General features: G+C 37.1%; 1 protein-coding gene across 1 annotated transcript in view; it reads left to right on the top strand.

The window, feature by feature from the left end:
* PAX5 (paired box 5) overlaps positions 1-23602 on the top strand; it is a 238428-nt gene that overhangs the window by 61663 nt on the left and 153163 nt on the right. The window contains exon 6 of the mRNA XM_088130025.1: positions 10810-10985. Coding sequence (XP_087986151.1) covers positions 10810-10985 — 176 coding nt within the window. The remainder of the gene's footprint in view (positions 1-10809; positions 10986-23602) is intronic.

Here is a 23602-nt window from a genome sequence, read left to right as displayed (position 1 = left end):
TGAGTTATTAGGTATATATGATATAATGACTGATTTGAGTTCTTAGTTACTAGAAGTCAAGGTGAAGCTGCATTTCTTGAGTGGGAAAATGGACTGGCAACCAGAGCTTCCAAGAAACCACAGTTTAAAGAGAAACAAGTGCATACTGGAGCAAAATTTAATTGACTTAGTTGCCCAAAACTGTCAGCCTTGTTGAAACAGTCTGTCTAGAGCTGATCCTGACATGGTTCAAAATATCTATCTGGATGTATCATATCATCAGATTAAATATTATTTAGAAAAAAAACCCTATGCAAATCTTCAGTCTTTTTTGAAGTCATATTTCATATTAAAAAATTAATCAAAAATTGTATTTCAAAATAAAGGATTGAATATTGTATATCTGGCTATTTTCAGCAGGAATGGCAAGCTTAATCTTTTTAACTGGTAGGTAATCATACTGATAAATTGTCCTGGGCAAACAGGCTGAGAGTTAAAAACACATGTGAAATTGTGGAAATTATTTTGGTATGTTGCTATAATAAGAAATGAAAAAGAAAATATACAATGCACTTTCATTTTAATAATGATTTGTAGTGTACATAACTGCTCGGTTTACTCCGTAATTTTTGAATACATACATTTAGCATTAAATTTGCAAAATCTGTTGAGATTAATACTGTGATGGGATACAGGGAAAAAGATGACTATATATACACATACATATATACATACACATACATGTATATGCTTTTAGGGGTTAATGGATAGAGAACTGAGTTCTATTGGTGCCATCAGAATAATTTCATCATACTTTGTTTACTGGGTTCAGCTTTTTGGTGAATATATAATAGACTCGATGTAAAATGTATTTTTGCAAAAACTTAAAAAAAATCTTATCAAATGTAAAAAGAAAGCACATACCTTGGTATATAAGTTATTAGAAATTAAATGCCCATTTGTAATTACTTTCCTGATAGCTTTGGTGAATGGAATATTATAGAACATTAAAGCAAAAGGCAGAATTTATGGACTGAGAAAGATCTATGTCATTATAGCTGCATATCACCAGTATGCATGAGACGAAATCCTCAGAGTCATATAAACTTAGACATGAGACAATAGACTTTGGTTGTGATTCTGATCTCTGTGTATTTGAGACTAGCAATGGTCCAAGTATATCTAACAGGTCAAGCTTTGAAATGAAGAAGCAATAAGCCAGTGAAATGGTACTATCACCGAAACATGATTGATCAATTGAATTCTATCAGAGACAGTGGACAGTGAGATTAACTCAGGCCTGATAGGTTCAATGAGTTAAAGCATGATGTTCATTTCAGCTTCATTTCACCAGTCTTTGCTTGTGAAATTGGTCAATCAATAGAGGTTGAAGATCATATATATATATATATTGGTGACCATCTTATAGGGAGTATAATCTAGTGTTGTCAGCTCCTGACTCTGCCTGTCTTCAGTGCGTAATGGAGACAGAGCTGAGACTCTATCAGTGCCATCAAAATGGCCTGATATCTTCTCCAAATGAAAAGTATTTTTGGATCTCTGATGATTTATCTTTTCTTTCTTCCCCCGTCACCCCCTCCCCCTCCCAGAGCCTTTCTTTGATCTGCAGCAAAACCCCATACCATCTTGGAGAAATACAGTGATATCTCTTGAAAATATTTGTGCAGTGATACACTGCAAAAGATAAAGGTTTTTTTTCTCCCCTTTAGTGATATTATCTTTTAGAATAATAACATTTAGGAAACTTAGATACAATTTATGCAGAGAACTTTTCCATATTTTATGATTTTGAAATCACATGTTTGGTATTTAAAGATAAAATGAATATATTACTTGCCAGATAAAGACAGAAAATTTTCAGAGCTGCAACATTACAAAGCTTGCCAAGTGGTAATTTAATAAAATATCTCCTCTACCTCATAGCCTTAATTGCAGGCAGAGTGATAGAGTAAAAAGTGTTGCAGTTTCTGCATCCTGATAATATTTTACTTGCATGCATAGTACAGTATTTTAAAAGGTGTAAATTAACTGCTTTCTTAACTAGCTTATCTTTATAAGATGGAAAAATTTTACTAAATCAGTAAATCAGGTAATAAATGTGGACAATATGGGTTGGAAGCATGAAAAATTGCAATTTTTGTGAACTGAAGCCACTCAGATAAGTATTCTGTTCTACTGGTTCTTAATTTCTAACAACATACCGAATTTTATTACAAGTGCTTTCTGTCACATGTGATCAGAAATGCTTACATACTTCTTATTCTAACTATTTGTATTTGTTCCTTTTACATAATAACAATTTGGACCAGGTGGCACATATATGGGCTTTATATTGTACTGTATTTTAAGTGTTCTCCCTTTCACTTTTGACTCTTTGATTTCTTATAACTGGTTTTCTTTTTAAAAGATCACTCTTATTTATGGAATGCTTATTCTATAATACTTAGAATGCTAATTGAGAGTCAACAAGTCTGAGTAGCTACAGAATTGACATGGCTGTAACTTCTATTTTTATAGAGGAGCTGGCAAGTTGAAAAGAGAGTTGTTGGTGCCAATTGATAGTACTTGGTCCCACTGACCTCCATGCATTGACTCAAAACTTTGCATGAGGTTTACATGCATAGAAGCTACTGGTGGACAGGACAGCTTTCTTGGATCTGATGCTCTCCAGATCTCCTGGATTCTTATCCAAGAAGCGTCAGACTGGGGAAAGAAGTTTATCATTTGTACTGGGGTTTTGGACACAATATCTAATTTGTGGGGGCTTTGGAGGTAGATCCATGGTGCTGCCCTGATTCTCTTGTATCCCTTAAGAACATCTACTCTTTTTCCAGGTTTCTAGGGTTTTTTTGTAGATAAAGATTAAGGCTACAACATGAGGAAATGGTTCCAGTCTCTCACACTCTGAGCAGAAGCTGAGTAAAAGTATGGTGCACATTTAAACTCAGTTATAGGTTACAACCCTAACACATTGTGTTAAAACCAGTTGGTGAGTTCACATGTCACAGCATGTCATAAACACTGGGTATACACTTAATGATTAGATTGAAACCAATACATAACCACATAGTGGTTTAGCTATTGTATCAGTTGTTCCTGCAGATGACTCTGTTAGAATTGGTCCATTTAGTTTATCAAATCATTTTTTCCAACAGTGGACTCTCTTCCGGACAACCAGCCTTGTATCTCCAACCCCTTCTCAATCCAGTTTCAATGAATTCAATCTTGATTTGGGCTTTTTTTACTATTTGTGGATCTATTCAGGCATTAAAATGCTACGAACATGGTTATGTTTACATATTTGGAAGTCTAGAGCTCGCAGAGAAACAGCATCCAGTCAATGCTTGTCCTTTATGGCTAATAGCTGCGCACAGACAGAACATTGCCAGTCTTTCAAGCTAATGAATAGCTAAATGCTTTATCCCACCCACTCAGATACTACTGGGTCTGTGCCTGAAAAAGAAAAAGAAAAAAAAAAGCCATCCTCAAACATCAAACATCAAACATCAAATAAATGGCTAGAATTCACTTTCTTGTATGTTCCATAGATGTAGCATTCATGGAGACAATGCCACTGGCTGTTAAAAACATCTAGTTACGATACTGCATGATCATATTCTATGCTCATCTTACTGCATTGTTAGGACTGCACCTGAAAGACCTAACTTTGCTTTTGAGTATAACACTAGTAATGTGAATCCAAAGGCACTATTCTTCTATGTGTTGAAATGACTGGATGAGAAATCCCCTTACCACTTCCTAGAGCATATTTATATAATTTAAACCATTAGAGGTATTTTTGTAATTATTGGAGATGTTCTGTATATTAAAAAAAAGTCTGATGGTAATGGTCATTATCTCACATTTCTGTGAACACTAAAATCAATTACCATGGGAATTCAAAATCTGACAAATTCCCAGTGTTTCTCATGAACAAATTCAGTTCTGAATGATCACAAAATGCTTCAGATCATTAGCAAATGCAATAATCACTGTCATATTCAGGTGAAAATTATGCGTTATGAAAGTTTGAAGGAATTTATTTGCTTCAATGAAGCTTTTGCAAAAATTCCAAGCAGCTGAGTGAGCAGCTGCAGACTTTACCTTGATTGGCCAAATCACATTGTTTGAGGCAAGGGTGCAGGTTGAAGCAGGCTGGCCCTCAGATGACTAGAGGGTGCACACTTTGAAGTTGAACCAGAGGATGGGAAGTACCATATTTTTCCATCTATAAGACACCCCCATGTATAAGACGACCCCCACTTTTCCAACCCAAAATTAAGAAATCAATATTTTAAAGATAAAGCAGAACACATTTTTATTTAGTAATTAGGTAACATTTACCTGATACACTCAGTGGGAGGAGGTCAAAACCGTCTCTCTGCAGCTCTATTTCCATGCTCTTTTGCATAACTGATTACATTCAATCACGAGTGAAACTGCCGATAGCTTATTTCTGCAAACAGACTTCCTCCAATTGGTTTGTTCAGCATCAGCTGACATCAGTTACATAAGGCTCGTGATTGGAGGAAGTCTGTTTGCAGAGACAGTATGGGCAGTTTCACTCGTGATTGGAGGCTCGTGATTGGAGGAAGCCTGTTTGCAGAGACAAGCTATTTCACTCGTGATTGGAGGCTAGCAATAGGAGGAAGCCTGTTTGTAGAGACAAAGTATGGGCAGTTTCGCAACCGCGCGGTTCTTTCCTCGGCTTACTTCCTTGCATAAGATGCCCTTCAATTTTTAGTGTAACGATTTTAGAAAAAAAGTATCATCTTATAGATGGATAAATATAGTAATTTTATCACTTGATTTTTTTTTTTTGGTCTTGGAAACCATCAAAGGAAATTGGAAAGCAAATACATTTTACACATATTATGTATAAGAGGCAATGTTAAATGAAGACTTTTTGATTTGTAAATTAAAAAGGATGATCTTGTTAAAACTATTTGCTTAAGGAATAGCATTAAGAAATCACTTGCCTTTAGAAAAAATCAGATACAAAATGTGCATGTACAAAGAACCATAGAATAAGATGCCCATACATTCAATACTGTTACCCCAATAGTTTGATGGGATTTACTGTACGTGCAGATTATTTTATTTTATTTTATTTGTCAAATTTATATGACCACCCATCTCACACAAAGTGACTCTGGGCAACGTGCAATAAAACCAACAATTAAAATATATTATAAAAATCACTTAGAACAATTAAATTAATTAAACATGAATTAATTAAGAATAGATTATGCATTTTGATCCAGAAATTAGCCTCAGCTGTTTTAACAAGTAATGCAAAATTAGATTGTTGCATTTTAAAATAAATGCAATACTATATAGTTTTTTTTTTAAGCGAAACATCCCTGATGTGTTTTCTACAGTATATAAACTATTTGAGAATACATCTTGCAACTAGACAAAGTAATATGAGTTATGATAAACACCCAACAGTTACTTTAAAACTTAAAACCAGCCATAGAATATCCCCCAAATGGATCAGGATTGTGTCAGTGATATATGGGATTTAATCTTTACTGGATAACCCGTGACCCATTGGGTCATCCTTCTTTACACATATAATATAGGCTGATGCCATTTCCTCTCCCCTCATGACCCTCAGCAGAGCCCCAGTGAAGCTGCCTCTTCCTCCTCCTCCTTCTCCTCCCCGCCCCGTGGAACTGCCTGCCACTTTGCTGGGGGGATGGGGAACAAAGGAGCTGCAGACTGTGAGGAAAACTGTGGCCCCACTCCCCATCCTGGTGTATCCCCAAGGGCTTCCTCCAGGGAGGAAGAGGGCTCACCTGTTGACTACTGGTGCCCTCCAGCCAGCCCTACCTCACCAGCAGGCATCCAAGTCGCTCCCTTGTCTTTCCCTTGCCACCCACCGCTGTTAAGAGATTTCAATTTTTGGCCTTGGTTCCAAAGCAGCCAATCATCAGAACCTGCTGCCAGTGGATTAGGTGCAGGGGCCAGAGGGGGGCAGGGAAAAGGGTGGGATACGCCCTTCACATCTTCCCTTGCACCATGCAACCTATGGGAAGTATAGTCGTAAATCACAATTATGTAACTGTGGCTAGCTGTGGTGATGCTGCAGTGGCCACAACTTTGCCAATAGAACTGGTGTGAAGATCCTTGAAATTTCAGTTCCATAGGACTCATGGGTCCTGGATTTTGGACACATTCCTTAAGTTAGCCCATATGAGGTACCTTGCTTTAAAAATTGTTGCCCTGTGATGCACTGTTTTGGCCAACTGAAGGTTATAAACAGACAAACAGACAGGAGAGTTTTTGTAGTATATAGATAGATAGATTGATTGATTGATTGATTGATCACATTTACAGTATATAGCTGCCCATCCCATACAAAATGACTCTGGGTAGATCTTCTTCCAATAATTGCCTCTCCACACACTGGCCCGTGCAACAATTTTTCACTTGAAACACACATATATACAAGAGTTTTGATCACAAATTGGTTACCATTTTCCCTGCCTTGACCCTCACTGTAATCCAGACTGGAACTTTTCTATCATCACTTTTGAATTTTTTTTCTATTATACAAGAATTGGAGCTCATAGATACCCCTCTTCTGTTGTACTCTGGAAGTGATCTCATTTTATCGTTAGCTAGAGAAACAAGGCATTCATGGCCAAAGTTCACAGTGCACAGCAACGATGAAATGATAATTATGTATTTTTCAGGATCTTGCTCTCCATGGCAGCAGCTTCTTCCTGGGGTGGAGTGGCCAGTCAGAACTCTGTTGGAAGCCCTTGGGCAGGACAACATGCCATTTGCCCTGATTTGGGGTCTCTGCCCTTCAGCAACTTGTGACAAAAAGTTTTTTTCCCTACACCTGATGTAATGGTATGTGGGAATGACCTTGGGATGCAGGAGGAAGACCCATAGCCCAGGCAACAGTCTGATAAGAGGCAGCTCAGTCTACAGGTGGGGAAAAGCATGGGAAGCATTTCAGAAGGGAACCGTCCTAGTTTTCTGGAGACTAAAAGGAGAGGAGGGGAGAAATACTTTTAGTCTTGCAAGATTCTGTCAATATAACCTTACAATAAAGTAGGATTAATTCACCTGGGTGTGCTTCTTGTCTGGACTACCTTGCAAGGCTGACACTTGGAGATTTGATTTCTCTGCCACTTTATTGACATCCCTGATAGCCTTCAGGTGCCGACACAGGAAAGGTGGGATTCTACAACATGCTGGGCTAGGATATGTTGTTAGTGGTCCAGCTTTTTATGCAAATTCATCCATATCGTAGCAGGTTGAATGAGCCTGGCCATCTTGTTCAGCCATAAATTGTCTAGGAACAGCATGTTATGCGGACATAGCAAATGTGTTTTGTTAGTGTAGTTTTAAGATTTTGTGTGACATGTGAACCAAGCCACAGTGACATGCACTGATTCAGCCCCAGCTACTAATGCTTGTTCTGTTAGATCTATCTCTTAAGGTTTGTGGGCCAAGGGAAGTGAAGTACATGAATGATATTGTGCAATGTGCTGTGGGTGATGTGCAGTAGCTCAAGGATACAGTAATCTAACATTTGGAATTGGTCAGTAGGACTGTATTTGTTTCCGAAATGTTGCTTCTGAAGATGTAGGGTCACAAACGTTGCACCTGACTGCAACTCTGCACAATCCCAGGAAAAGGTAAAGCATCTTAAAGAGTTCCAGATAATTGCTATGTTCATGTCCCTGACAATGTGGGACACCTTTTTGGAAGTGAATCTGAGTGTTGGTCAGTACATGATGTCAGAAATACAGTTGACTCTTTTTCTGCTGTTTGTGTAACATAGAACAGTTCCCAATTCCCAATCCAGAAATTGGGATTAGATTGCAGCATAAATGAAGAGCTTTCATTGTTTATTTGTTGTGTCATAGCCAGGTCAGAGCTTGGGTGTTATTTATGCTCATGGCTATTTTTTCATGACTTTGCCCATGTCTTCTTTAGGGCATCCAGTGGGACACTCTGGGGAAGTTAATCCTTGACTGATCTTTAGGGCATTTACATGTTATAATTTTTGCAGATTGATATTGTACACAGAGAACATCAATACTGGACTACCCTCCTCCTCCTCCTCCTCCTCCTCCTCCTCCTCCTCCTCCTCCCATTTGAAGAATTCCAACCAATTTACAAGTTATTCAATCAGACTAATTTGCCTCAGTATTAAAATGGACTAATTTCTCTTCAGGCAATATTCTGGGCCCAACACTTTTTCAGAATGAGTTTAAAGTTTATAAAGATATTTTGTTCAGAAATTGTAATGCATATTAATAATAGCACTTCTTATAACTTTGAAACAACTAGTAGGTGTGCCCCAAGAACATAATGGGAAATGTTTGATTTCAGTAAAGTGAAACTGCATCTTTTTGCTTCTGTTTCATCAGATTATGTAAATGCATAACTTCAAAATCCAATTGCAAAATAATATTGATTTAACCTAAAAATCTAATACAAGGATTTACATGCTCTGGTGAAAGGGAGTATTGGCCTTTTACAGCATGCAGCTCCCTTCCAGACTTAATTTTATAAGCCATGCTTGATTGAACCCAGTACTTGTTCTGTGAGGTATTACATAATTTAGGAAATATAACCATCGGAGATACATGTTTGCATGTATGCATGATGTGACGTGCACATGTGTATGCATGTAGGCATGTGCATGTTTGTGTATATATATAGACATAGATGCACAATTTCTATGTATAGACTTCTTTTATTGAAATTACATGGCAAATTGCACTTTTGACTTAAAATGTATTGACAGTAGTTAAATGCTTTTCATTGTTATGTGAAAATGTACTGAATGTGCAAATATGTGAAAGAAGTTCTTGTGAAGGGATAGGAGTTAGAGGGAATGCTACTAGATTTCACTGCAGGTAGTCCTTGTTTTGCGACTGTTCACAATTATGATAGTGATGAAAAAGTAACTTTATGACCAATTCTTGCATTTACAACCATCACAAATCTGTAAAGCAAAGGAAAGATGAAGTAAGATTGTAAGCACAGTTCCAGTTTCACTTAGCAACTGCTTTGCTTAATGACCGAGTTGCCAGTGCCAATTGTGATCACTAAATGAGGACTAACTGTAGTCCAGCCAACTGTGTTGCTATAAAGAGGAAGGTCAAGGAGAGTGGAATTCTACAGGGATTATTGCCACTACAACAATCCCACCTTTATTCCTAGCATTTTCAAAATCCAGTGATTTTTACTGTCAAACAAATAAAAAATGTACCCTTTTTACTCTGGTTAACATATGACTGGAGTGGATGGGAGTGGAGTAAGGAGTGAACAAAAGGTAGTCTTTTGATGCAGTAGTGGGGAAAGGTAGAAAGTGAGAGACAGGAAGAGAGAAAGTACTGGTTGGAAATTTGCCAAATCCTTTATAAAGTTCGTATACAAATATATACTCTATGTTCCATATATTTGCTTCTAGCCTCTGAATGAAGGTTGGATTCAAACAAGACTCTTGATACAGCAGATGACTTCTTCATACTACTGCTGCTATAAGTCATATGCATTTCCTCCCTTTCCACAACTGCTACAGCAGAAATTCTTCTATGTTGACTTCTTGGGTGTTTGGTCTAGTTTCTTAGAGAGGAGCGCACCAAGCTTTCAGCTGTCTCCAGTCATATTGCTTTGCTTCCCTCTAGTTTCTTGATACCATGACTTCAACTCCTTTTCTCTCAGGACCTGTTTTCTGCCCTGGTGTTTTTTCTTTCTTCCAAAATGTCTGCTGATTTGTTCCTGATGGTCTGTCCTCGGGGCTTCTTCTGCTGGTCTACTCCCTCTCAGAGTTGCCTTCTATAAACAGTTGTTGAACTGAGTGGTGACACAACCTTTTGCCCAGCAATTTAACTGGGTCTTAACCCAACCATTTTATTGGTCCATTAAGAGTCTAATGTTCACACAATCTTAGTTTTCTGAGACATTTTTCCATTGGTTGAAAAGGACAGGTACTTTGAACTTCAGGATTTGTATATAAAAGTGAGTGGAAAACTCACCAGCATTGTTTGTTTTCATCACGTGTTTGACACTTGAACCAAACATTGCTTTTTCACAGTACTTAGAAAATCCTTACCCTAATACAAATATTTAAAAAGCTGAATTTGGCCTATTTATTTCATTTTAGATAGATGTAGGCAGATCTCTCTCTCTTTTTTCAGGTCCATTCTTTTTTTACAGATCAATGGCCAGATAGAATTTTTTGGAGCTAAAGATCTACCAGTCTGCCATCCACTTTTTAGAGATACTTATCATTTTCTTAAATTGAAGCAGCAATTCTTCATTACTTTTGGAATGCAGATGAATACATAGCAGAAAAGAAATATTTGCCACTGCCCATCTTTGTGTTAGTGTCCCAGGGGAAATTGAAGTAACTATGCAACGAGAGCTTTGTGTTGAATTTAAAGAGGCCTGTATTCTTTTATAAGACTACATATAAACAACATGATATTTCAGTATAATTTATAAGAAGAGACATTTTGTGATTTTTTTATGACTTTTGACTACCATTATGTTTAATTAAATATTTTCTGCATCAATTACTCAGCAGCTGTATGATCTCTTACAGCATTTCCCCATAACTCTTCAGGGATTAATTAGTCTTCTGAATATAAACACATAAATATAAAACTTACACACACACACACACACACACACTCCTATATATAAGCAAAGATGCGGTAATCTATATTTATATGATAATATTATATTACATGTTTAAATATCAGATGAAAAATATGCTTTAATTGCTGTTGTAATAGCTATTTGTCTCTGCATTTTTTCCCTTTCGGAAAGGTATTCAGGAATCTCCTATACCAAATGGCCATTCGCTTGCGGGTCGAGACTTCCTTCGGAAACAAATGCGGGGAGATCTTTTCACTCAGCAACAATTAGAAGTCTTGGATCGAGTTTTTGAAAGACAGCATTATTCTGACATTTTTACGACAACCGAACCCATCAAACCAGAGCAGGTAATATTTAGAATGGAAGAAATTTTTCTTTTTCCTACCAGTTTCTTGGCATCAATTATTTCATATTTGACATTTACAGTACTGTCTGTCACATAATTTTTAATTGGATACTTTTAATACTTGGGAAACCATATTTGATAACAAGTATTATCACCTTCAGTATTATCATGTTCAGTTTTTACTATTCTTCAATTAATAATTGATACTGGGAATCTGATCCTCATTCTTACAAATGTACACATAGGGATACTCTATACAGAAACTTGGAGATGGTGCTGGGAGTAAAAAAGAAAAAAGCAAACGTAGGAGGAGAATGAGGGCCCAAGAATTCCCATGAGCTCACAAAAAAATTAAGACAGCAACAAAATGCATCCTGGAAGTAAATTAAATGAGAATTAAGGACTCATATTGCAGAATATGAAAGGGTAGTACATGAGCTTATAAGATTAAAAAAACAACTCTGTAATCCAATGTTGATTTCTGTTTTCACATATGTATTAAATTAACCCTGGTAACATACCTCTAAGGCAGAGGTGCACAACCCTATTTGGGACAAGGGCCTTCCTTGGCTTTTGTTTGGCCAGGATTATTCTCTGAAATTGGGACAATAAATCGGGAGGACAAAAACTAAATTTGTTCAACTTAGATTCAGTTAATTAAATTCAGTAAATATGATTACTTCCCCTGTCAGATTTAAAATTACAACTTGGTGACCTTTCCTAAGGATTTGGGGGGCCATATCTACCCCTGATATAAACCACTGCTTTTCCTTACTCTTACACTGAACTTGAGACTATGATCCTAAATGAAATTAAGTACCCATTAATGTACACTGACTTCTGTGACACAGATAGGTTTGTGTATACCTCTTCTCTGCCAATCTTTGTGTCTTAATTTTGGTTGTGCTGTGCCCATTCTAACTGTCTGCTTCCTTTTTCAAACTAAAATATTAGATGAACATTGTGAGATGAATCAGACGTTTTGATTACAACTCTAGAAAGGGAAAGATATATATTGAAATAAAGTTCCCTTCCCCCTCTATTAATTTTATAAAAGAGAACAGATTTTCTGAATAAAAGAGAAAACACGTAGTTGTGAGTACAGTCCATTCTTACCAGTTAGATAACATGCAAGAATCTTTGTTGGTTCAATTATGATTGATTGATTGATGGACTGACTGAGAATGTGACATCAAGTTGGTGTTGACTCCTCGCAACCACATAGACAGATGTTCTTCAGGATGATCTATCTCCAGCCTGACCCTTCAGGACTTCCAGTGGTGCACCTATTGCTGCTACAATGGAGTCCCTCCATCTTGCTGCTGGTCATCCTCTTTTTCTCTTTCCCTTCATCTTTCCCAACATTATAGACTTCTCAAGAGAGCTAAATAGTCATATAATGTATCCAAAATATGATAATTTAAGCCTGGTCATTTGTACTTCATGTAGGAACTCTAGATTGATTTGTTCTGTGATCCTTTTGTTTATTTTCTTGGTTATCCGTGATATGCTCAGGGGTCTTTCCAACACCACCATTCAAAAGTGTTAATACTATTTTGCTTCTTCAAAGTCCAACTTTTATTTCCATAGAGTGTCACAGAGAAAACTATTGCTTACATGATTCTGAACTTCTGATAGATACATCATGATATCTGAAAACCTTTTCGAAGGCCTTCATGACAACTTTTCCCAGTGCTAGTCTGCAACAGACTTATTGACCACTGTTTCCTTTATTGTTGATAGTCATTCCTAAAGGGCAGAAGGTATCCATCACTTCAGTATCTTCACTGTCAGTTTTAAGGCTGGTTGCTATACCTGTGATTGTTAGTTTGGATTTTTAATATTTAATATTTAAATATTTTAATTTAATTTAATTTTTTAATCCCATTTTTTTCACTGTGCTTCTTGACTTACATTATTAGAGCTTCCACATCATTTGCATTTTCAGTTATCAGAGTGGTGACATCAGAATAGCCCAGTTATTGATATTTATTTCTTCAGTTTTAAAATCATGCTCAGCTTCTTCCAATCCAACCTCCCTCAATATACTGTATATTCAGCATATAGAGTAAACAAATAAACAGGGAGTACATAGCCTTGTTTCATTCTTTTGCTGACCTGGAGCCAGTCTGTTTTGTCATGCTTGTATGGACTGTGGCTTTTGTTCCCTGTATAGGTTTTGCGTGAGAACAATGAGATGTTCTGGGATTTCAGTTTTCCTAACAATGTTCTATAGCTTGACATGGTTAACACAATCAACGGCCTTCCTATAATCGATAGAACACATATAGACTTCTTTTGGTTTTTGTAATTATTATTCTTTGGCTTTTGTAATTATCCAGCATGCATCAGCAGTAATATCTCTTGTTCCTTGGCTTTTTCTAAAACAGCTTGAACATCTTGCTTCTCCCTTTCCATTCAGGTACCTAATCTGTGTGGATGATATTAAGGAGAATTTTGCTAGTATGTGAAATTAAGGATATTGTGTGATAGTTGGCATATTTTGTTAAGTCTCCTTTCTTTGGTATTGGTATATAGACTGACCTTTTCCAGTCTGTTGGCCACTATCATTCCCCATATTTGCTGACATAGTTTGGTTGGAAATTTTACTGATTCTTCTTTTGTTACTTGCCATATTTTTTATAGATACTCCAACAATTTCTGTAGCCTTCCAACTTGATCATGACTGGAATGCTGATCTAACTTAATCTTCTAGTATTAGAGGTTCTTGTACATAGGGATTATCTTCTATGGTATCTTGCTTATAGACATCTCTACTGTACAATGTTCAGTATTTTCCTCCGATATTGGTCTGATCTTTGAATCAATTATCTGTTCACTGCCATCTTTCAGCATACCTATTTGAAGTTGGAACCTCCTTCTGAGTTTGGAGATCTTTTGGAAGACTTTCCTTGGTTTTCTGCATGTGTTTCCATCTTCAGTGACTTTACAGATGCTGGAATACTGCTTATTCTAACAGCTCTCAGAAATTCTTTGTCTTTCTTAGCTTTGTCTTTCTTAGCTGTGGCTTCTCTTCTCTTCTTGGCAATTTCCATCATCTACTCTGACATCCAGATTGCTTTCTTCTGTTTCTTGGTGTTTAGTAGTCTTTTTTCATATTCATTCTTAACACCTTCTCTGATTTAATTCCATGGTTTCTCTGATTCCCTATCAATGAATTTCCTGAGGTTTAGATCTTCAAAGCAATTCCAGATGTTCTCCTTGAAAATAGTGGTCATATGCTCAAGACCATATCATGGAAACTGCAAGCTTTATTGTTCAGCTTTAGTCTGGCTTGGAACTTGCACATCAGCAGTTTGTGATCTGTTCCATAATTAGCCCCTGGCCACATCTTTGCAGTTATAACTGAGCTCTTCCATCTCCTTGTGACAATAATATAGTCCATTTGTTTTCAGTGAACTCTGTCTGGTGATGTCCATGTATGTAGGTATTGTTTTGATTGTTTGAAGAATGTTGTTAACAATTAAGAAATTATTGGAGTGGCAGAAAATGATAAGATATTCTCCTGCTTTGGTTCAGTTTTCTAGGCCATACAGTCCAACTACAGTTTCCTCCTTATTATTTCCAGCTTGGGCATCCCAGTTACCAACCACAAGCAGCACATCTTGCTGCATGTTCTGTTGATTTCAGATTGAACTTGACTATAATACCTGTCAACTTCCTCTTCATCTGCATCAATGGTGCAATAAATTTGGATAACTGTCATATTGAAGAATTGTCTGTGTAGTCTAACTGATATTATCCAGGCATTGTTTACTTGTATCCAAGTATTGTTGTTGCTATATTCTTCTTGACTATGAAAGCAATCGTGTTCCTTCTTTGTTTTTAATGTCCTGAGTAGTAAACAGTGTGATCTTCTAACTGTCATTATGATGGTGGAATGAAGTTCTATTTCAGCCCACTTCAATTCACTGATGCCTAAGATGTTAGTGTGTATTCGATTCATTTCATCTTTCACTGTGTTGAGTTTTCCCATGTTCATGCTTCTTACTTTCCATGTTCTCACTGTAATTCTGTCTTTGCAACTTTAGATTTTCTTTTCCTGCAGGGCAGGATCAGCCACTGGATATCTTGAAGGCTCATAAACATAATTAGTACTCCAATAGATCCTCAGCTCTTCCTCAGCAGTGTGTTGGGTGCCATTCGATCCGAGGTGCCCATCATTCATCACTATATCATCAATCCTTTTATATTATCAATCCATGTGGTTTTCTTGGTAAAACTGAGGAATGGCCTTCTCCCATACAATATGAAATTATGTCTTTGCTGTTGTCACTAAAGTGATCGTCCAGCTTCATCTTCTTCCTATATCATTGCTGTCCAAAATAAGTGCCAACTTGCTTTAGCTAGGCAGCTGGGATGACCTTCATGTCTTGGGTGATCCTTCTGGGAGTATATACTTTTGGTGTACACTCCCATAATTCTTCACTCAAATGTCCCAGGAATAACCCCCTCCATGATGAGGCAGCATAGCAGGATTTGAGGGCAATATTTGTTCAATAACCATCAATAATGAGAAACAGCCTTTCCAAAAACCAATCTGGGTACCTGGCAGGCCTTTAGTTAAATGAGAATGTATAATAGATGGGAACCAACTATCTGTAAATTCTTCTTTTGAACTTTATTTTTGAGCCAACCTCATTCTGTCTGTTAATTTTTCTGCCACTTTTCAGATTTTAGCAAGAGCATTAGTTCTGCAAAAGCTTTCATTTGTGGCTACTTTTGTGCTGTTGCTTATAAGAACTTATAAAGTTCTTTCTTATACCCATGAAGACTGAAAATAGAATGAGAGCCTCAAACTACTTAATAATATGCCCAACAACTTTTAAAGTGAAGGTCAAACTTGGTTCTGAAAAAACTATAACAACTTTGTAGTCCTTCTACTATGACAACAATGAGGACGACGATGATGATGATGCCTTTGAGTCAGTGTTGATGCCTGGTGACTGCCTGGACAAGCCCTTTCAGTTTTCTTGGCAAAGTTTTTTGGAAGTTGTTTTCCCTTGCCTCCTTCCCAGGGCTGAGAGAGGGTGACTGGCCCAAGGTCACCCAGCTGGCTTTGTGCCTAAGGCAGGACTAGAATTCACTGTCTCCCCGTTTCTAGCCTTATGCCTTAACTGCTACACCAAACTGGCTCTCTTTTGTATTAAACAGCCCTATATTAACCCCCCCCCCCAATCCCAGCAATTCAAAGGAATATTTTCATTTATTTTACTAAGTTTTACTGGTGTGCATTGCTATCCATGAAATAAAGCTTCCTTAAATTTGTACTGAGATGGTTTTCATTAGGATCACAGTAGAAATATTAAAATGTTTATTTTTGTTTTGACTCAAAAATGAAAAATCAGATAAATTAGCATTCAAATACAGATTACATTATTTTCTCTCTCATTGCAACAATCCAGAAATCTCTTGTAGATATTAGACATATACCTTGTAGCAGTAGTCTCTGAGGTCATATGGAAACGGCTCAAAAGATTGGGTGACTTTGGGCCAGTCACTCTCTCTCAGCCCCTCATCTCACAGAGTTGTTGTTGTGGAGAAAATAGGAGGGGGAGGAAGGAGTATTAGGTATGTTTGCAACCTTGAGTTATTAATATAAAATAATAAAGGTGGGATAAAAGATCTAAAAAAAAAACCTTCTATATTCTGACAGGGTTTAGCATGCATGCTGAAGATATTACATTTAAGTGTAAAATTTGTTAAGTTTTAAGGTTAGGAGTTAGAACATTTTACACTTAAATGTAAATGTAAACACCAGAAGTGGTGTTTATAAGAAAAAACAGGCTGGTATTTCATGATACACAATATAGTTATGAAGAATATTACACAGATAGAAGAGACACAGCAACAAAATGGTTCCTCAGAAATGCCACTGGGGCTATTCCAGGGGACTGGATAGAGGGAGTTTTTTGCACATGCATGATATAACCAAAAAGAGAAAATATGGGAATATCCTCTCTATACAGAGCCAAAGATGAGGACTTCTGTATGGACCAACAGTTTAGCTGTTGCATGGACTAGACAGTCCTTTAGGTCTGCCTCTTTCCTTGATATTCGCTCTTCTTTTATTTGGCTGGGTAGACTAGAAATGCCCATCTTCCTCCCCTCCTCAACTAATTGTGTCATATCCACTGGACAGCCTATTAGTGGATTCTTGGAGGCCTTCTTCCGACCAGTGCAGGGAACCTGGAAGAGCATAATGGAGGAGTCTTTGTCCCTGAGCCCATCAGTCACCTTGCCTGCTCTGCTTTGAGTTTTTCCCAGGGTCAGCTGATGCAGGATTATAAAGAAGTTAGATCCCTATCAATAAAAATAATAATAAACCAAGTCATAGGATAGGGGCATACCTATTATATATACATCTGGAATGGAAGAGTCCTGAAGGGGAAAGAGATATATCTGTGAATTGCCATCCAGCCCAGTCAAGGCTCATGTACTTTGGAAGACAGTAGGATAGCAAGGATTAAAGGCATTCATCTCTTGCATGTCATGATGCTTTCAACAAGTAAGTTAGTAATGCTGTCAGCCCCACTAGGTAGACCAGACCAGGAAATCAACTCTACAGGAAGGTTAAAATTACTTTTATTGAGTGTGGCTATAATAATAGGATCTTGCAAGTCTAATTGTGCTGTCTCTCCTCCTCCTTCTTATAGTTCAGTGAATTAAGGATCTCTACAAATGCATGTAAGCATTAGTCTGCAGTCTCCCTAGTAGTCCATGCCTTTTGATCTGCAGTAAGGATGAGTGGACTTCCCTTTGGATTTAACAAGTTTGGGAAGCCAGGGAGGCTGCAAACTGCCATAAAGATGATTGCATAATGAAAGAGAGGACACTAATCTACATCCTTTGGCCATTGTGGAACTAAGGTGAATAAAAAACCTTACATCCTGTCCAGGAGGATTTCACTGAAATTTTCCTTGCCTTTGGAAGAAAAAACATTTTTATAAACTGAAAAATAGCTGAAGGAAAAAAAAAATAGAAGACAATTTGGGCCAGTCATCCTGCAAGGCAAAATTATCATGATTACTTAACCCTGAGTGTCCATAATTGGAAATCAACTCTTTTCCACCAAATGGTTTATCTGTGTATGGGAGTGAATGCCTACTCCGTGTGAGAGAACGTGTTATCTGAGTTTTAGGACAATGCAATTTAGACTAGACATACTAATTACATGTGGGAAATAGTTATATAGCGATTCTATTTTGTAACATAAATTCCCCTTCCTGTACTTATTTTTGTGTAGTGCTTTGTCATGGCACTCTCTGTGGTAGAAAGGGAACAAGGGTTGTTTGGAGTCCTGAGGCAACGTATTTGTGAAAGTACTAGGAAGATAAATGTTAGCAATGTGCTCAGGTACCTCTCTGCGTTTTGAAGCAAAGCAGCTTGGATGTAGAATACTCTTTCTTTCTATTAAATGATGATTAAAGTGGTTCTGTGTGGACATTATGGAATTAATCTTCTTTATCTGTGACTGGGTGTTGCTCACTTATATCACATCCTATGCTCTGTTGTGAAGTAAGAGGGACAGACAGCTCATTGATATAATGCCCCCCATTTAGAAAGATCCCTCTCACTGGAGTAAAGCAAAGAATATTTCTTACATCAACTCTGCAATTGGTACAGCACTGCATCATCAGGGAGGGTATAGATATGTTGATACCTAGAAGTGGGAGATAGGTGATTTATGCGTGCCCTACCCTGTGCATCCATGAGCCACCCATGACACCATCCCGTATTAGCTTGTTGACGGTTGGATACTGATGCGGAGCTCATCACGGGCAGTAGGAACTGAGTGCTTGGTATATTCAAACATTGCTTTATGGTGCATCCAGGGTCAGCAAGGTTTGAAATACTTCATATTAAACATGCATACTTGGCTTTTCCTTCTCTTTTTTGTAATGTTATTGCTATTATTAGCTGAAGAAATTTTTGTAACACCTCAAGTTGTCATTTGAGCAAAGCGATCAAATGAAGTCAGTGAAGAACTGACTTGACTTAGAAGGGCAAATCTTAAACAGGTTTTCCCTGTGGAGACTACCTTTCTGCTATTTTCCCAAAAACACTGGATGTCTTTTGAGACGTGAGATATCAGTGGTTAGAATGAACATAGTTCACATATATAGTACCTCAATTAACATTCATATTCTAAGTAATAAATATATCCGCTCATCATCTTTGGGATGTCAAACATTCACAAGATATTTATATCTCTGTGTGATGATTTTTGGTTTCACTAATTGACATTTTTACTTTCTGAAAGGTAAGAAATTCCAGGGCCACAAAACTTTCTTGATTACTTTGTTCTGGAAAGAGGTCACTGGAAACTTTCAGCATTTTGAACAAACTGGGCTTATTTGCAAATATATAGGTGAAGAATAAGTGGAGGCATAATTTATTCACTCTGATAACAGCAACACATTCAGTACATCACACAAGAGCTACATAGAGAGGCATCTGATCCCCAAAGGGACTTTCTACAGCTTGTAGGGCTCAAAGGTCACACAATCCCTCCTGTTGTGTTTCTCCCAATTTGCCTACTTTCCAATTTAAATTGTAGTCTCTGTTATTCCACACAAAAGTAAATTATATGATTCATAACTAAGAGTGGGGAGAGAATAGTGCATACCTAGTCATTCTGAAATATCCACTGGCCATTTAGGTGGCATTCTACCTAACTAAAGGAGGGGAGAGACAGTCCTTCCTGGACAGCAGATCTGACTAATTTGAAACCCCACTTCATTAATTTTCTAATGACCAATGCCACCATTGACACTTATTCAATGGGAAACAGGATTGGATCCAGCAGGCAATTCCCAGATACCCTTTGGCAGGCCAGAGGATGTTTTTGGAACAGGGCCAAAACTCTAGCATCAGTCTCAGTGATGCTAGGAACAAGAAGAAATGGATCTTCCAGAATCCATTATTTTCGCCATAAATGGAAGGGTAGGTCAGCTGGAAAAAAAGTCATTCTTAGAAGCACTCAGCTTTCTCTAATGGGAGACAAAAGGTGGCTGAAATGAACATCTCATCTTAGTAAGCTCTTCAGTGAGGCATCTTAAAGGATGGCTGGTGGCACTTTTGGTTAATTTATACCTTGCAGGATGGTGAGAAATATGTTGGTGGTTCAGGTGGCTCTTATTGCTAAGAATGAGAAGGGGCTAGGTTCTTATGGACTGGGAGGGGTCTTAATTGAGGGGAGGGGTCTTAATTAATCGTTTGGATGAGCTGGTACAGTAGACTGAATGAAGCTCAAATTTGTTGATTCTCACTCTTGCTGTGTTACTTGATAGTGTTGACACTTGATATGCCAAGTCTTCTGTGTCACTTTATCTTTTGGTAATTGTTGTTTATGTTTTTAACATTCTCCACTGCCTAGAGTAATTTTGAATTGGGTGGCCTTTCAAATGTAATAAAATAAAATAAATTGTTCGTTTGTTATTTATTTTGTTTATATGTTTTATCTACCCAAAAGGAAAATAAATGTCCCCATCCCCAGACAATTACCTGTGAATCTGGGCCAGTGATGATCATCCTACATTCTCTGAGAATATATATTAGAGAAAGATACTGTTGAAAGTTAGTAAATGGGAGGGAGGTGAAAAATGGCTGAAAGGGAGGTATAAGAGTGGGAGAAGCCATTGCTTCAATGAAGCACATCGGCCCTCTTGCAACTATGGGGGAGTTTTCTCCTTTGACAGCCTTCTATGTCCATGGACATTCATGGGTAACAAATGACAACACATGCATGATGATGTAATCACAGAAATGCTGCAATTTGGGTACTTCAGGCCCACAGGATAACCAGCAAGGGCCCAATTCACTGCCTATCCCAGTCTGCCTCCTGAAGCAGCTGCTTTATGGCATCCAATAATAGGGCTAATCCTGATTAGGGTGATAAAAACTGCTGATTCAAATTAGAGTTTCAGATTAGAGATGGCAGATTTAACTCAAGTATCCCACTGATTCTACATGACTTTCCTAGGCCAGCTTTCACCAACCTGGTACCTTCCAACAATCAAAAGTCTTCAGGCTGGGAATTCTGGGAGCCACTGCTCCAACATGTGTTAATAAAATTTGATCACTAAACCATGTCTAAAGAGATTATTATTGATGTAGTCTTTCATACTTACAATCAAACCTGCATCTCTTTGTCTTACTGCACATATTTTTCATGCTTTCCTTTTTTATTTTCTTAGAGAAGGACTTTCTTTAAAAGATTTCAGTAGGACTTTTTTTTTTCTTACTATAAGCTTTAGTAAGAGTTTTGGGAGGAAGATTAATAACTTGGAATATAGGAATTTAGGGATGGACAGTTTTGTCCTTTCAACGTTGCTTTTGCTTGCAGCATTTTGCTAGGATTTATACATAAAAATAAAAAGAAAAGTAGCAAATAAAATGAAAATAGTTGGAGTGGAGAAATAAGAGAAATATGTATGATAGTTACTGGGTAAACCAGAACAGTTTGTTTTCAAGTTAAAAATGAAATAGTAGGGGGTGTATAAATTCATATTTGTAAATAATCAGCTTTGTTCTTTATTTACATATGACCAACTTTTATTTATTATATCTGGAAAGCACTGATTCCAGATAGATATTTATATTCTGTTAGATGTTAATAGATCTTCAAATATTAACTTTATTATTTAATGTAGTATTTACATTTCTTAAAAACAAAATATTAATTTAAAATTAAACATCCAATTTAAATTAAAGTGTGTGTCCTTGTGCTTGAATGCATCTGTGTGCATGTATAATCTAAATATATAAAATGGAATATTTTATATTTAGATAAAATATAATGTATTTAGTACACGATATCCACGTACTCTAAATTTGAACCAAATTTAATTCTAAGCTAAAATCTATTTTTTTAACTTTCAGAATTACAATACTGACATGCAAAAGTTGAATTAGCTCCAATCAACTTTATATGTATTTAGGATGATTTCCCACATTTTTGATTTTTATTTGTGAGAGATTAACCTACAAATAACTTATGGGACCAAACTAGTCCTAGGAAGGACAAATTACTATGCATTATGACTCAGAAATTGATTACTACCAGAAAAGTGGGCCTGACCCTATTTGACAGAAGAACTGATTAAAGCATTTATTCTGGGTAACAGTTTTAAGCACCAAAGTGGCTTATGAAGCATCCCTCTCTATGAAAATGCTAATGCAGAAAGTGTCCCTTTTACTTTCAGGTGACAGATCACTAACAATAGAGAAAAAGGCAAATGTTTTTTCTCTAAAGGGATACTTTTTAAAAAAGTGTTTTTAGAACACTTTATTTGTTATTATGTTTGTATATCCTTCAAGGAAAAAAAATCTCTCGGTTTGCCTGGAATTATATTAGTGGGGCGCAGAGGGGAGGAGATGGAAGGAGGAACAACGTCTACATCCCCGATGAGAAAACTAAGAAGCAGGCAGCAGAGGAAAACCTTTCATATTTACTCTCAGTAGACTATTAAATAGCACGAGGCTATTAATTTGGATTTTGAGTCTTCACTAAAGCCCATAAAAGTGCACAGTTGTTGAATGGAGTTCATTTTAATTTCCTTTCAATCACAGTAAATTATTCAGGTGATAAATCAGCTGGGGCAACCTCCTGGCTGTAATAGAAACCCTAATTCCTGGCTAATTATCCAGCCCATTGCTGCCAACAGATCAATACTTCTACAAAATGGAAAGGGCGAAGGCCCTGCAACGGGCAGAGTGTCAGAAAGACAGCTGGGAACAGTGACATGTGTATGACCCCCCTCAGAGTTCAAAGGTCAAAGCGGGTTAAACTGTGCCATTGGTATCCCCCCTTTTCTGCATGTGTGTTTTAAGGAATGAGTGAATCCTCTTTTTGTTAATAATTTAATTTAGAATGTGTAATATTTTCTTGAATTCCAATATTATATCAAAAATCTACAGTAGATGTAACCTCATGGTCTCCCTCCCTCCCTCCCTCCCTCCTTCCTTCCTTCCTTCCTTCCTTCCTTCCTTCCTTCCTTCCTTCCTTCCTTCCTTCCTTCCTTCCTTCCTTCCTTCCTTCCTTCTGCTAGTTAAGAATACAGACATCTAGAAAGCATACCAATGTCCATTTCAGATAGCCCTTGCCCAGGATCTTCTGCAGTGGAATTTGGTTTGCTGTGTGTTATTTCTGTTTGTGAATTTAGTGCTGTACATTATAAAGTCTGCAAAGATCTTAACAGAAAAATGTGAGTATCCTATAATAAAAGTCCTAGAGCATTCTTGTGATAAGACTTTTAGTATTTTTGTCTGCACTTCTATCAGAAATGGTGTTCAAGATCGATTACAATAAAACATAGAAATCAATGTTAAAAATTTATTTAAAAATTCATATTAACAAAATCAATTAAAATAGCAGCTACAAAATTAAAACAATGTTGGCAACAAGATAGTTTAAATAGCAAACTTTTCTTTAAATAAAATGTCTTTGGCAGTTTGACAATAGAGATGGAACATTTTTGATCACCACTTAAAGCTGGATCCCTAGGCTCAGGTCTGAGTCAAGAGTGCAGATCTGAAGTAGAATCACAATAGTGAAATTCCATTCAATATAGGTTGAATTTCTGTATTTTGATC

Source organism: Python bivittatus, unplaced genomic scaffold (genome assembly GCF_059951505.1).
Source record: "Python bivittatus isolate LINGU-HERP-01145 unplaced genomic scaffold, Pbiv_v1 ctg000850_np1212, whole genome shotgun sequence".
NCBI lineage: Eukaryota > Metazoa > Chordata > Lepidosauria > Squamata > Pythonidae > Python > Python bivittatus.
Note: the sequence above shows the minus strand (reverse complement) of the source record. Positions and strands in the feature narration are given on the sequence as shown.